The sequence below is a fragment of the Leptonotus elevatus genome, chromosome 19 (assembly GCF_054856555.1).
Source record: "Leptonotus elevatus isolate MCC_2025b chromosome 19, RoL_Lele_1.0, whole genome shotgun sequence".
Lineage (NCBI taxonomy): Eukaryota > Metazoa > Chordata > Actinopteri > Syngnathiformes > Syngnathidae > Leptonotus > Leptonotus elevatus.
The window spans coordinates 13,066,781-13,081,535 of NC_141257.1; the positions used below are offsets into that span (position 1 = coordinate 13,066,781).

The 14,755-nt window shown below is 42.8% G+C and overlaps 3 protein-coding genes across 4 annotated transcripts; 1 reads left to right on the top strand and 2 right to left on the bottom strand.

Moving 5' to 3' along the window:
• Nucleotides 1-296: 296 nt before the first annotated feature.
• Nucleotides 297-2,266, bottom strand: LOC147158038 (alanine and arginine rich domain containing protein). The gene is made up of 2 exons (XM_086062970.1): nt 1,865-2,266; nt 297-749 (listed from the first exon to the last, which is right to left on the bottom strand). The coding sequence occupies exons 1-2, from the start codon at nt 2,078-2,080 to the stop codon at nt 630-632; spliced, it is 336 nt and encodes a 111-aa protein (XP_085919096.1). The 5' UTR covers nt 2,081-2,266; the 3' UTR covers nt 297-629.
• A 2,722-nt stretch (nt 2,267-4,988) lies between these two features.
• utp23 (UTP23 small subunit processome component) lies at nt 4,989-6,388 on the bottom strand. Of its 2 annotated transcripts, XM_086062969.1 has the most exons (4): nt 6,038-6,388; nt 5,775-5,949; nt 5,180-5,613; nt 4,989-5,013 (listed from the first exon to the last, which is right to left on the bottom strand). In XM_086062969.1, the coding sequence occupies exons 1-3, from the start codon at nt 6,223-6,225 to the stop codon at nt 5,212-5,214; spliced, it is 765 nt and encodes a 254-aa protein (XP_085919095.1). In that variant the 5' UTR covers nt 6,226-6,388; the 3' UTR covers nt 4,989-5,013; nt 5,180-5,211. The 2 variants fall into 2 exon arrangements, with proteins under 2 accessions (XP_085919095.1, XP_085919094.1); XM_086062968.1 differs by lacking the exon at nt 4,989-5,013 and having other exon boundaries at nt 5,070-5,613.
• An 848-nt stretch (nt 6,389-7,236) lies between these two features.
• On the top strand, nt 7,237-11,985 carry rnf5 (ring finger protein 5). The gene is made up of 6 exons (XM_086062664.1): nt 7,237-7,576; nt 8,643-8,661; nt 9,297-9,409; nt 9,492-9,549; nt 10,599-10,710; nt 10,799-11,985. Exons 1-6 carry the CDS (start codon nt 7,374-7,376, stop codon nt 10,912-10,914), a joined length of 621 nt encoding a protein of 206 aa, XP_085918790.1. The 5' UTR covers nt 7,237-7,373; the 3' UTR covers nt 10,915-11,985.
• The last annotated feature ends 2,770 nt before the right edge of the window (nt 11,986-14,755 follow it).

Sequence of the window (14,755 nt, forward strand, 5' to 3'; positions counted from 1 at the left end):
ACATGTCTTGTCTCATGACCTTAAACATTTCTTGGCAATAATACATTTCATGAAACCTAATTAGTCTAAACACAGTATTCTGATTAATATTGCATTTGTGGAATATGGCTTCAGCAGCAAAATCCACCTGCTTTAATCCATATCAGGGGGCGGCCATTTTGCCACTTGCTGTCGACTGAAAATAACATCACAGTTGCTTTAAGGGCTCAGGTAACGACTAATCACGGCTCGGTTTGCGGACTTCACGTGACCTAACTCAGAAAACAGGTGAGCCGTGATTATTCGTTATTCGTTAGCCTCAGCAGCTGTGATGTCATTTTCAGTCGTTGCAAAATGGCCGCCCCCTGAGATGACTATTGGGGCACATAGAACATATTATTGTAAAGCAAATTTGTGGTTTGACTTTTTGGGAAATAAAATGAAAACACATTTTGGCATAAGTGCAAAACATCATACAAAATTCATACAAATGAAGCCTTTCCTTTTTTTTTTACCCTGCTTACTTTATAAACAATCGGCTTCAATTAATTTCACCTTTATTTTAACAGAATTACATATTTAAATCCTACAAAGCTTCAGAATTGCGCACTTTCTTGGAGCGACTTCTCCGCTTGCTGGTCCAGGATTTACTACTGATCGTCTCCTGCGTCCTCCAAGCCTCCGTAACTCTCCCGCCTCAGTCTTTGGATCTCTGTGTTGAGTCCCAGCAGAGTTTGAGCCAGCTGGAGGTCCTGCGAACGCATCTCCAACTGCGTGATATAGAAAAGCAACTCAATGAGGGCATCATGTACGATCGATCGATCGATAGATAGATAGATAGATAGATAGTAGGGGTGTGCCAAAAAATAGATTCTCATAAGAATCGTGATTCTCATTTGGTACGGATTCAGAATCGATTTTAAATGTCCCAAAATCGATTTTATTTAAACTATTTTATACTGTCTTCCCTTTGTTTGTGTGATTCTTTATTGGGAGCGCTGTTCATGTTGTACCCGATTTGGCCACTTAGGGGCAATGTGGTTCCACTCAGTCTGATACACTGTTAAATTGTCAAAAAAGTCACGATCAAGTTGTTCCAATAAAAGTAGTTTTTTTTGCAGCGTGGAGCCGTTCTTTTGAGTGATAAAAGTGCAGAGAGTAGCGCGCTAATTAGCATTAGCGAGTCAGACTGGAGCAGATCATTACGATTCCTTGAACATCTATAAATTGAAGCAAAAATCAGTCAATGAAATAATTTTGAATCAAAAATTGCTCTTTTGCGAAAATCGATTCTGAATCGAATTGCACACCCAAAAATCGGAATCGAATCGTGAGACATTTAAAGATTCCCACCCCTAATAAATAGACAGACAGACAGATAGATAGATATTTAAAAGTACAGTATGTTCAAAGTAATTAAATAAATTCAGTAGCCAATACTCAATGAAATAGTCAAGTAGTGAAAAAGTCAATTTACAAAAGTGGGGATGTTCAATACACTTTTTTTCCCCACACTGATACCAATACTCAACTTTTGAGTAGTCACTGACACCGATAGAGTTCTGATACCACTAGTACTTTTATAATAAAAATAATAATAATAATAAAAAACAATAAAAAACAATGATAGATCATTTTAAAGAAATATATCCCAAAACAGCATTTTTCATTAAATTTGCATGTAATTAATAGAACTTACAATCAAATTAATTTAAATAAATTCATTCTTAATGCGCATCCTGATCGCAAAACGGCCACGATACAGCGATACCTTGAAATAAGGCATCAATTTTACAGGGGCTTATAAAGAATTTTTTGAGGTGGTATACAAAGTAAAAAGTTAAAGAACCAATGGGTGCTTTTTTTGTTAATTCTGTCAACATACCAGTTCAGACCTCAGCCAAGTGATAGCTCCGTCGATCTGAGCCCTCCTCAGCTCCTCATTGGCTTGCTGACTCCTGCCGATGCCGAGCCGCCTGGCGCGGGCGCCGTCCCCCTCCCGAGATCCTCCGCTCGTCCTGAAGGCGTCAATCAGTTTGTTCTTGATGTTTTCCAGGACCATAGTGGACAAGGTGTCCTCGCTGTGGCTGTCGCGGTCCATGCTGGGAGATCAAGACTTGGACGCAGAGCCTCATGTGTCGCCTGGATGCACTTTTCAGGCCGCGCGGCAAACTTTGTCGGGATCTCCGGTGGATGTGCCGTGGATGTCTTCAACGCTGGCTCCGCCTCGTGTGGAGCTGCCTTGTTTTGTCATTGTTACTATGGAGAACCCCCCTCCTCCTTTGGGTAGCCCTAATAAGAATGCTAGAAGATCTTGGACAAAGACTATTGTTGCTTCCAATAAGAACTGAAAAGACCCCCCTCCTTTGTTCCCATCCTATTAACCACCACACCCTCCCCCATTTTTTTTTTTGTGTGGTTCTAATTCAATGCTGCCCCCATACAACTCAAGTGTGAGAAATGTGCTGCGAAAGAGCTCTCTTTCGCTCGGCCTGATGTACAGCGCACAGCAAATCCATCAAAGCCCCCCATGGACGTCGCGGTGCCTAAATAAGACCTGCTTGTCAAGCTTAGGAGGCAGACAGGTCGAGACACTGCTTCAGTGTTAGCCCCTTCCCCAACACAAAGGCCATCCAACAGTGAAATACAAGCAGGCCTTTTGTGTCCAAGTTAAGTCCATTCCCTGTAGGCTATGTGGGATTGTTTTTGGCAGCCGGGAGCAGTTTTTCCTCTGACTTTTTGTATAGAGATGAGACGGGGGTCTAACTTACGGGCCTGATTCTGAGCTGATCAGTCAGCGCAACAAGTGGCTCGGCCTTTTCCTGGCAGTCATTCCTCACTTCATCATGTGGAACACCGTGAGTGTGTGCAGCCGTGCGAGAGGAAGACAGAGTAGTAAACTACCCAAGTAGGCCTATTTACTAAAACACTTTGAAATGCACATATTCGTCTGAGTCCAAGTACTGGAATATTAAAAAATCTGAAAATGTGTATCCAAAGTTATGAGTAGGTGTATATGACAAGTTCAAATTCAGTTTACCCGTAAAGAGACATTTTGGGCAATTTTCTGGACATTTTATGGTCATTTTTAGGATTTATTCTTTTGTTTTTGAACATTGTATGGCTATTTAAAAAAATGCTTTTTACCTTTTTAAAAATACATTTCCTGACTTTTTTTGTGACAATTTTGTGTACATAATATGGTAGATTTCTTCTTTTGTTTTTAGAACAAACATGTTTTTTCCCGCCTATTTTTATCCAATTCTCTGACATTTTGGGGAATTTCATAGACATTTTATGGTAATTATTTTTAAAAAGTGTTCTGCCTTTTAAAAAATAACAATTTTCTGACCTTTTTTGTGGCAATTTTGTGTACATGTTATGGTAGTTTGGGGGATTTCTTTTCAGCCTTTAAAAAAAAAAATCGAATTCTCAGAATTTTGGGGGGAAATTTCATGGCCATTTTATAGTAACTTTTTAAAACATTTTCTGCCTTTTTAGAATAAATGTTCTGACCTTTTTTGTCGCAATTTTGTGTACATGTCATGGTAGATTTCTTCTTTTATTTTTGAACATTAGTTACTTTTCTTTCTTTCTTTTCTGCCTATTTTATCCAATTCTCTGACATTTTTGGGAATTTCATTGAAATTTTAAGGTCATTTTTTAAACGTTTGTGTCTTTTTTTAAATAAATTTCCTGACTTTTTTTTTGTAGCAATTGTGTGTATATTTGTGATTTCTTCTTTTGTTTTTGAACATGTAGTTACTTTTTGAATGCTTTCTTAAATCCAATTTTCATGGATATTTTATGGTAATTTTTTTAATGTGTTTTCTGCCTTTAAAAAAATAAAATAATTCTGACCTTTTTTGTGGCAATTGTGTGTCATTGTAGTTGTGGGGATTTCTTCTTGTTTTTAAACAGAATTACTTTTTGAATACTTTCTTTTCTGCCTTTTTTTAAATTGCAATTCTCTGTCATTTTTTTTAATTTCATGGTCATTTTATGGTGATTTGCTGCTTTTCATCTTTTTTTTGGACACATTTTAGTTAATTAAAGCAAATCTATCTTTTATCTCTCTTTTTCTGACAACTTAAAAATGTTAACTCTTTTTAAAATCTAAATCATTAATTAATTTAAAGAATATTTCATGTATATGTAAATATATGGGGGGACTAAATAGCCACATGTGGCTCGAGAGTCGCAGGTTGCAGACCCCTGGGTTAATCTTTTCTATAGAGGGTGCTACTTTGTAAGTTTTGGGGGGTTGTGGTTGAGACCTCTAAAAGACAAACATTTTCACCAAGATACATGCACTTGTAAAAAGTGGTGTGATTTAAGGCATATACTGTATATTGAGGTCTCTCAAAAGGTGATTAATTACTTTTAAAAAAAAGCCCTGCAATTGACTGCCGACCAGGCCTGGGTTTCCTTGCAAATCAGCTGCAATAAATCAGCTGTGACTGGCTCCATGACACCTGAAGAGTAGGACAGGTGTAATAGAAAATGGATGGATGGAATTTGGGAAAAAATGTACAAGATGGAAAGGTTGGACATTTTCCATTGTAATTAGAAAAGAGAATTAATGTTAATTTATTTACACTGTACATAAAGCATTTATATTGCAATTTAGTGTTTTCTTAAGAAATATTTTAAAATTGGAGGTGTAAGAGGGAGCCAAATAAATGCAGTTATTTTACTGTTAGGTCATGCAGTTTTAACATATGAGGTGTGTGTTATTTCACACACCACCTTTAAGCAGGCTTGCATGCAAAATGGAACTATTATGAATTTGTTTAGAATGACTTTGATTCATTTGTGTGTAACTAAAAATAAAAAAATGTTGAATGAAACAAGATTCAATGGATAAATATGAAGAAGCTTATTATAATTGGAAAGCTTTTCCATATTTCTTGACGCTTTGACTATTATTATTGGTATTTACCGTTTGTGCTGAACTTCCTGCTAACAACTCATCATGTCTACGGCCCTCTAGCGGTACATCAGGTAAGGACGCAACTTGTGTGGCATGTCCAGCTAGAAAGTGGGGTAAAGTACTGTTATCAATATCCTTTTAATCATTTAGACGGAAGTAGTCACACACTATTTTATTTCCACTCACACATATGCCAATGTATATCAATGTGCAAAGTCACAAATACTGTGTAGGGTCACTGTTGGTGCACCATAAACATGAACACACCTTTTTCTTTCATTCATTCACCCAATTTGAGTCTACGAATTTTGAACAAAAGACGTGACGACGTGATTCTCTCCTTGCGTTTTACGTTTCTTGTGTCTGCTCCGAGGCCTCTTCTGATCTGGCTCGGTTTTTTTAAGGGGTGGCGTTGGCCCCTTTTTCTTCTTCTTCTTTAAGCAGCTCAAAGGGTTCGGGTTGTGCGGTTTCCTCTTCCTCTTCTTCCCCCGTCTGTCTCCGTCCTTCTTAATGATGCCCTGCTCCTTTTTCATGCTGCGAAGGCTCTGCTGCTGCGTCGGGGTCACGAGCTTGCCCAGCTGGCCGGCCTGGACCTGGTCGAGCGACGACTGGCTGGGTTTGTCCAGAACCATGGTGTTGAGGATGATATACAGCAGGGGCACGCCTGGGATCTTCTTAAGACCCGTTGTCAGCTTGAAGTCCTGCACAACAAACCACAAATACATGTAAGCATTTTAAAACTCAAATGTGATATTACTGTTGTCATATACTGACTTTCAACATGGCGGTCACATGGTAAACTATACCACTATTTGCATACAAACAATTAAAAAGTTAATTAGTAGATTACAAAAAGTGTGACCTGTGTGGCAACAAAGTAGTGATGCGGGTTTGTGCCCTCCAGCATAGAAAGCAGACACTCCGAGGCAGGAACTGGGCTCTTCAAATGCTGACATTTTCTCACTTGATACCTCTGCAGAATGATTTTGGCCCCAATAAGATCTTTCCCCAGATTCTCCAGTTCTTTCTGAGCGCAGCTGGGGAGGAAAACACAAATAAGAATGCATGATTACATGTTACTTATTTTTTGCGACACTCATCATAATGCTACTCAAATGTACTCACTTGGTGGTGCAAAGCTGTACCTCGCCCATAAGATACTTTGGCATTTGCTCCTTGATTTGAATCTTGTTCTTTAATGCCGCTTGACAGAACGTTCCGTCAATGAGAATCTGAAAAGGTTCCCGAAACTTAAAATTGTATTTGTAAAATGATAACGTTTTCTTGGCTATTTTCTGTCGCTTGATCTTCATGATGGCTGAGAAGTTTGGCAGTCCAACGTGATTCGCGAGGGCGTCTCGATTACTTTAATACGTCGATGTTGTAGCCAAAATTGTACACAACTGGAGAAATTTACATGATAGCAACGTGTGCTTAGCTTGAGCAGTGTGAGCACACAACATGCATGATGTGTTTACTTTCACGGACTCCGTCGGAAAACAATACACAGAAGAAAGGTTCCTGTCATAGAGACGTTCATGTAGGTTCTGCTGCATATTCATTCCTAAATCTAACATAATAATAATAATAATAATAATAATAATAATAATAATAATAATAATAATAATAATAATAATAATAATAATAATAATAATAATAATAATAATAATGTGGTGATGATGATGATGTTGATGATGATGATGATGATGATGATGATGATGATGATGATGATGATAAATCTGTAGTCACTATGGTTGTTATTTATTTATGACGCCAGGGACAGGATATTTTTCCCGACTTTTTTTTAACATACTACTAATAATAATAAAAAAACAATAATAATATTAATAATAATTATTATTATTATTAGTATAATTATTATTATCATTGGTTGTAGTCGTATTCATTTTATATTATTATTATTATTAGGTTTTGGGTGATTATTATTGTTTTACATTGTTTGTATTTAACATTTATAATGTGGAGGACACAATAATTGGTTTCTGACTTTTTTTAACGTTATTATTGTTGTTTTACATTCAGTGTATTTAACATTTATGATATGGCGGACAAATTAACTTGTTTCTGACTTCTTCTTTTTTTTTTTACATTTATTATTATTATTATTGTTGTTGTTATTGCTGTAGTTGGTGACCGTGTTTTATTTTACGTTTATTTAACTATTTACGATATTAGAGGGCAACATACAGTAACCATTTTCCGACATTAAACATTGTTTATAGTTTAATTTTCCGTGATTATGACGATAGCGGACTGAAGAAGTACTTTCTGTTTTTACCGGAAACTCAACTGTGTATCCCGGAAGTGCGTCTGACGCAAAGCTTTAGTTTAGTGACAGCCGTACTCGTCGCTTGTGAGTCATAGCCAAACGACGTTAGTTAGTCGGCCCCTCGTGTGACAGCTCGGTGCGTGATCCCTTCTCTTTTGCACGGCACCTACTATGGCGGCCACCGACCCCCGGTCGTCGAGTGACGGCGGACCGGCCAGCAAGGGAGGATACCCGGGCGGGGAGAGCCGCAAAGACCGCGACGGACCGGGCGGCGGTAGCGGGGAAGACGATCGGGACCGAGGCAGCTTCGAGTGCAACATTTGTTTCGACACCGCTAAGGATGCTGTCATCAGTATGTGCGGCCACTTGTTCTGGTACGGACCGAGCGAGGGCGATTTCGGGGCTGGGGGGTGCTATTGTTGTCAAATCATCAAATCTGATTTGCCGTGCGGCCTTTATTTACCTTATGTTTAACAGTAGAATGACGAACCATTTGCGATTTACTGAATATTACTAATGTGTGTGCAACAAAACTTCCAACAGTACTTCACATAAACACGCGTTTGCACCTCCAATATGGCTCTCAAATAGTTTGTGATCTCTTGTGTGAGCTTTGTGGCACATGCTGACCTTGTATGTTTTGACATAATGGCTTACTTGTAACATATTAACTTGCTGGTTCAGTTAATGCGAATCATTACAGATACAAGGTTCGCTTTACTCACGGAATGTGTCTCAAATTTGTTTATATTATCAGAGCTAACTGGTCAGACTTAAAATGTGATTATCACCTTTGAACATTTGACATTTGTTTTCCTCATAGGCTGTCGCACAGACGTAAACTTGAATTTCTGTTTTGTGATGCTGATGTACTTTAGTTGCCATGCTTACCCATCAACCAGCCCCCTTCTTCCCTCTGGCCTCCCCTGACACCTCCAGACTTTGTAATATGATGCAACAAGTCAGTAAGGCAGCTGGAGTGGTGACATCAGTTCACCTGTTGCAACTTTGCATCGCAGTTGCCATCATGTCAGAAACGGCTCTCAGAATGATGCAGTACAGAAAAATAAAAACAGAATGGAAAATCTGTCATAACCAGTAAGCGACTTTGGAGTCTTGACAACAAAGTTGGACATTTTGTTTAGTTGCGTGCAAATTCCAAAGGAATGTCAGCTATCTGATAGCCGGCGTTACACAAACGCTACATTGTTGAAGTGTGTGTCTCTTTCGGAGTCCCTTTGTGTGTATGTTGTTGTGCTTTGTTATCTCAGCTGGCTTCTTAGTTATGTCATGCATTCACCAACTATGTCAAAAAAAGTACATTTGAAAAGATAACAGTGATGACTTGTCATGATTCAGGTTGGTTGTCAAACTAGCTGAAGAAAAATGCATTTGTCATAGTCATACAAATGAATAATTGTTCAATTTCTGTCTTTCCAGCTGGCCCTGTCTCCATCAAGTAAGTTCATCATCATTGACTTTGTTCCAAACGTTTCAGCACGTTTGAACTTATTTGCAAATACGTACGATTCGTATTTGCAGGCTCAATGCAAAAATCCCCTGAGTACATTAACAGAGCAAATATGAATAATTTGTTATGAATTAATGTTAAAAATTTCTGACCCTATCTGATCACGGAATGTTGATGTAACCTTAATCGTCATTACATTTGCGTGTGATGTAACTTGGAAATCGGCACACATAAGATGACTTAGTCCAGCTTAAACATACTAATGCCTTTAATGCTTCTGTTTACCACTTCTTTCTCTGTGGCACACTTTAGTTGGATTTATATTGCATGGCTCAAGTGATCCTTTTTTTTTTTTTGCACTAAATGGCAACGTAATTGGAAACGCTTTAGAGTAACGGATAATATTGGTGTCGCACTAGACGCAGAATGAGAAATATTAGTCTGTAGTATACTGCCCCCTGGTGGCCAAGGTGTACATACCAGGAGCAGCATAATGTCTATTAAATTGATGCAAAAAATGCAACAAAACGGTTTAATTTTACATTCTACTGATGTCATTATCATACATCTGCTTCATTCTCTCACCAAATGACCGTTTTCCCTTCCCACTGCTTTCTGTTCAGTGGTTGGAGACGAGGCCCAGCAGACCACAGTGTCCCGTGTGTAAAGCCGGCATCAGCAGAGACAAAGTCATCCCGCTGTATGGACGGGGGAGCTCCAGTCAAGAGGACCCCCGGTGCGTTTCTGTGTCCTGCGTTCTGTGTATGTGAGTGATGGCCTGACGGTGTCCTCATGAGTGACTTTGTGTTGGATTTCAGGTTGAAAACTCCGCCACGCCCTCAGGGACAGAGAACCGAGCCAGAAAGCAGAGGCGGGGTGAGTCTGTTTTGATTACATTGACCGCTGTAAGGAGAAAAGTTTATTTCAACCACACAGGAAGTGAAAATGGAATACCGCTAGTAGACTAGCTGTGAATAGTGAAAATCTATGGTAGGGTTTCTGTGGGTCATTAAAAAAGTATTAAAAGTCATTGAATTGATTTAACTAAAAAATTAAGGCCTGGAATGGAATTAAATACAATGTCCAGAGGTATTCAAAATTTAAACAATTGTTGTAAAAACATTGCCGTTAGCGCTTTATTTTACATGCAACGTGCAAAGGTGTCACTATAATAAAAATTTAGCAATAATAAATTATATTTAAAAAAAAAAGTATTTGTGTGTACTAGTTGAAATGAACAATTAAAGGGATACTGAACTAATTGATAAAAAGTTAATATTTTGTCTATAATTAATGTGATAACTTAATTATTTTTCATGTACAATTAACACCTTTAAAAACAAATTCTTCCACTTGCTGTCAACTGAAGATGACCTGTGCTGAGGAAGTAGGTAACGACCAATCATGGCTCAGTTTAGGGACCAAACCCAGAAAACAGGTCATCTATGATTGGTCGTTACCTACTTCCTCAGCACAGGTGATGTCATCTTCAGTCGACAGCAAGTGGAAAAGGTAGTTTTGAAAGGTATTAATTGGAATGATGAAAAAATGAAGTTATCACATTAATTATAGACAAAATATTAACTTTTTACTGATGAAAATGGATCAATGAGTCAAGTATCCCTTTAACAAAATGGCCTGGAGTCCACAATTTGCTTCATGTTCCAAATACCAAATTGCTCTGAATTTGCCAAGAAAAATATCCTGTTCCTGTCACCAATGTCCAACATGAAAGACTAATGCCACCCAGTGGCAGAAAATTACCTCAAGGCAAATGTTTCATACTCCTTTTAACTGTTAGGTATATCTTTTTATCTTCAAATAACTTTATGAATTAGTTACTATAAAATTAGATTGAGCACAAAATTTGAGCACTTTTGATGTTTGTGTTTCATGCATTTCAAAGTATCTTTTATTTTTTTTAGATGTTTCAGGGTTTCAGCGACACCAGTTTTCACATGTCATTTGGCATTGGCGCTTTCCCCTTCGGCTTCTTCACCACCGTCTTCAACGGCAACGACCCTTTTCACAGACCAGGTAGTAGGCAGTTAGTAAAATATGTATTTCCTTCATGTGCATGTAAAATTGAAGTAGTATAACTCTAGCACCCGTCTCCTCCTTCCAGACCAATACGCAGGTGACGCCCAAGGAAACGGCGTCAACAACGGCAATCATAATTGGCAAGACTGCCTCTTCCTGTTCGTGGCCGTTTTCTTTTTCTTCTGGCTGCTGAGCGTTTGACGCAGAAGACGAGCGGCAAAGACAGACGGGCGGACAGAAGGGAAGGGACGGGGCTTGCTCACTACGAATCGCACACTTAACCTGAACCACATACACACTCATGTTACATTTTCCATGAGGTAATAACTTCGGGGTGCAGTTGTTTGCAAAATTGTCCGCCACCTTGCCTTTTGTTAATAGGAAACAGTAAAAAGCAGCTGTTGAATTACCCTCTCCCACCTCACTCAACATGCGCCCGGGGATAAACGAGGGTGGCACTAAACTATAATGGGCTCACTGTAAGAATAATCAGTCTGTCTTTCGGGGGTCAGAAGAGACAGTATTATGTGGTCAGGGTGACCAGGCCTTTCTCCAATGGCTATTTCAAGTGTCGCGACTGTAATTCACACCTCTGCCTCTTTCCCCAAGCTAAGGACAGTGGGAGAGTTGTGAAAACAGTGGCGAAAAGGAGAGAGAGAACACCGGTGGTTACCATAGCAACCATTTTCTTGCCTCTAAATGGCCAAAGAGTAGCAGTTTGGTTCCGAGTAATTGGGTTTGTGTGTATGTGTTGAACTATTTGTCTTAAATATGACTGCCAGTGCACTGTGATGTCATTTGAACCTGCCCTCGTTCTACCAGGGTAGAGCTGAAGCTACCCATAATGACAGCAGAGGAATTAGAGAGTAGAAAAAAAGCGAAATCTCAATGAACCATATTGGGAAAATGATTTCACTTAATACCGGGCAGGTTCGCCGCAGTTCAGTGAATTGTGCATCTTCTGGGCTCTAAACTATAAACCACATCCTGCGAATGACTGACGCATTTGTATATAGATATTGTAAATGTTTTTTCTGTTATTTTGAATTCATTTGTAGCTATGGCTATGACAACCAGGATGCTTTTTGTAAATTTTGCCACCCAAGGTTAACACACCTTCTGCCATGATCTACCATAAAAAAAAGATTGTCTGATTCCAGTTTGTTTTTTTTAGATGACAGGAGCGCTAGTCTTGGGTTGCATATTTGTCTTGTTTATTTACTATGTGGCTAATGTGAGACTAAGCAAGACATTAAAATTTCCATTAAAGCATCCATCTTGTTTTGTGTCTTAACTAATACAAGCCTGACAATCAAGCATAAGGAACCTCAAATGTTTGTGATTATTTCACCATTTTCAGAAATTCCTTCATCTTTTTTTTTTTTTTTTTTTTTTTTTTTTTTTTTTTTTTTTTTAGAGCTCAGTATTGTTCATTCGGAAATGTCATCATCATTGCTCTTTTTTTTTTTTTTTTTTTTTTTTTAAATATATATATATATATATATATATATACACATATATACATATATACATACATACATACATACATTTTTTTTTTTTTTTGTGTGTGTGGGTGAGTATGTGTGTGTGCGTGCGTGCGTGCGTGCGTGCGTGTGTTTGTTAGCTCACCAGAAAACCTATTAGAAAAAAAAAAATCTCATACCGTTCACCTAAATCGAACACCAGGAGACCCGAGGGGACCGAAGAAAACCAAGGAAGGTGAAATCCAGCACCGACCAGACACCCCCCACCAGAACTCCTCCCCAGCCCAAGAAACATCCAGACCCCAACAAATCCAAAAAACATAAAATCAGGGAGGCCTCAAGAGACCAACGGAGAGACCGAGAAAAGGAAGGAAGGACAGACGAAGCCGCGTGAGATCCGAGACACCAGCCTCCACCGATTCAATAACCTGAGGAGGAAACAGATTGTGTCTGAGTTTCGGTAGATGCTGGTGTGGTGGATCTGGCATGCATGAAAATCTCCACCAAAGAGGGGAGCCGTCGACCCCCGCCGGAACAGAGCAAGCGCAACACCTCAGGGCCCCCCAGGCCGCGGCAGCGCCAAAGGACGACCCCCGGGCCCCACCAGGGCCACCGGCCGGAGAGCAAACCCAGGAGCAGGAGCGCCCCCCGCCCCAACCCGGCCCGCGCCCCCGGCCCAACGCAGCAGGACGGGGCACTGCAGGCCCACCAGGCACCCCACCGGCCCCCAACCCCCGCCCCCCCCACAACCCCCCGCCCCCCATCCACCCCCGCCACCCACCCCAACCCAGCCCCAGCCGCCCCCATGCCCCCAATGCCCCAGACACCCCCCACCCCCAGCACCCCCCCACCCCGCAACCCCCACCACCGCCCCCCCCCAACAAAGCTGCCCCCCCCCCCGACCCCACCCCGACCAACCGGCAGCCCCCCAACCCCCGACCCCCAGCCCCCGGGGACCACCCGCACCCAGGCACCGGCGCCGAAGAGGGGCCGGGCAGCGGAGCGGAGAGGGCAGCCGCGCCCACCCCACCCCCCGCCGTGTGGAAGGACGGAACACCGGGGGCAGAAGGGGGAGATGGGGGCACCGGAGGGCGGCCGACACCCCCGAACCCCAGGCCCAGCGGGGGAAGGCCCCGGTCGTCACCCCAGCGTTCTTTGTGAAAATTAACCCCTGTTACTGAGTCCGCCAGCTCGCGGACTGGCGAACTCTACCCCTAAACCGTGAATGTGACCCCACCCAGTGTATATACAAGTGTGTGTGTGTGTGGTGCATTAAAATTAGGAGCAGGTGAACCGGAGCCGATGGAAATGATATTCCCACGCTCCGATCCACCCGCCACCCAAGCATGTTGCTGAGTGTATGTGGTGCATTAAAAAAAAATAGATAGGGCGGGGGGGGGGGGGGGCGGGTGGCGACACGGACAGGGGACCGCAGCACTGCTCTATACTGCGGCACCCAACCGATGGCACCCCCACAAGCCCCCCCCCCACCCACAAGTTGTGTGGTGTATTAAAATTGGAGGGGAGTTGTAGGGTGAAGACGGTGTTTCCACCCTACCCCACCCCCCAAAGTGTGTTATGTGCCCTATATGTCTATAAAAGTGTATTGTGCAAACCTAGTGTAGTGAGTTAAGAGGTGTGACCAGCGGGGCCCCCCCCAACCGGGCGGGGGCAGGAGGCGCACCGGCCCACCAAGCCCCCACCCACCCCACCAGGACCCCGGCGGGCATATGGGACCCGTCCGGCGGGGCGATAGGGCTCGCCCCCCGGATACTGGGTCCCGCCCGAGGTGTCAGGACGCCCACCGGAGCGGGGCGGGCACGACACCAAACCCCAGCCACCCCCGCCGGCCCCCATAGCACCGAGACCCGGGCCATGGATGGAGCCCCCGGTCCAGGGGAGGGGAAGGAAGGCGTACCGGGGAAGGGGAAGGGAGGAGGGAAGGGGACGACAAGAAGGGCAGGGGGCAGCGGCAGGGACGCAAGGAGAGGGGGAGAGGAGGAGGAAGGGCGACGAGGGAGAGGGGACAGGGAGGCGGAGGACGGGCGGGGAGAGGCGAGGAGGGAGAGGCAGCAAGGGGGAGGAAGGGGGAGGGGAGAGGGAACCACCGGGCACCCCGGCGGCCCACAGGCCCCGAACCGCGTCGCCGGGCCCAGAGCGACGGACCGCGCCGGAACGGCGCCGCCCCCGACACCAGGGAAAGCCCCGCAACGCAGCACCCCCCAAGAGACCCAGGGAACGGCCAAGACGCAGCCGCCACCCAGCAGCCAACAGAGGGGCAGACCCGCCCACTCCCCGCCAGGGGGGACAGCACCCACAGAATTAACCCACTAGCATGCCGTGAATCCGAATATCAACCCCTGGTGCCCATCGGAGGTGAATCCGCTCGATCCCGCTGGCAGCAGCCGGGTTCCTGACTATGGAAACACAACCATTAGTTACAAATTGCCTAATACAGAAACATCAATGCCAGTTATAACGCTGCTGTGGCTCTCGCTAACAGGCAGAATTAAAATCCAAGTTTAGGTTAAAAAATTCTATATACGTAGACCATGTTT

What these genes read in the sequence shown, in the direction of transcription:
- utp23 (XM_086062969.1), bottom strand. Translation starts at nt 6,225, where the DNA reads ATGAAGATCAAGCGACAGAAAATAGCCAAGAAAACGTTATCATTTTAC. An exon ending in GTACAGCTTTGCACCACCAA is followed by an intron (nt 5,950 to 6,037) that starts GTGAGTACATTT and finishes TTTCCTCCCCAG; the next exon opens with CTGCGCTCAGAAAGAACTGG. An exon ending in ACTACTTTGTTGCCACACAG is followed by an intron (nt 5,614 to 5,774) that starts GTCACACTTTTT and finishes TTTGTTGTGCAG; the next exon opens with GACTTCAAGCTGACAACGGG.
- rnf5 (XM_086062664.1), top strand. Translation starts at nt 7,374, where the DNA reads ATGGCGGCCACCGACCCCCGGTCGTCGAGTGACGGCGGACCGGCCAGC. An exon ending in TCCAGTCAAGAGGACCCCCG is followed by an intron (nt 9,410 to 9,491) that starts GTGCGTTTCTGT and finishes GTTGGATTTCAG; the next exon opens with GTTGAAAACTCCGCCACGCC. An exon ending in CGACCCTTTTCACAGACCAG is followed by an intron (nt 10,711 to 10,798) that starts GTAGTAGGCAGT and finishes TCCTCCTTCCAG; the next exon opens with ACCAATACGCAGGTGACGCC.
- LOC147158038 (XM_086062970.1), bottom strand. Translation starts at nt 2,080, where the DNA reads ATGGACCGCGACAGCCACAGCGAGGACACCTTGTCCACTATGGTCCTG. An exon ending in CTTGGCTGAGGTCTGAACTG is followed by an intron (nt 750 to 1,864) that starts GTATGTTGACAG and finishes TATATCACGCAG; the next exon opens with TTGGAGATGCGTTCGCAGGA.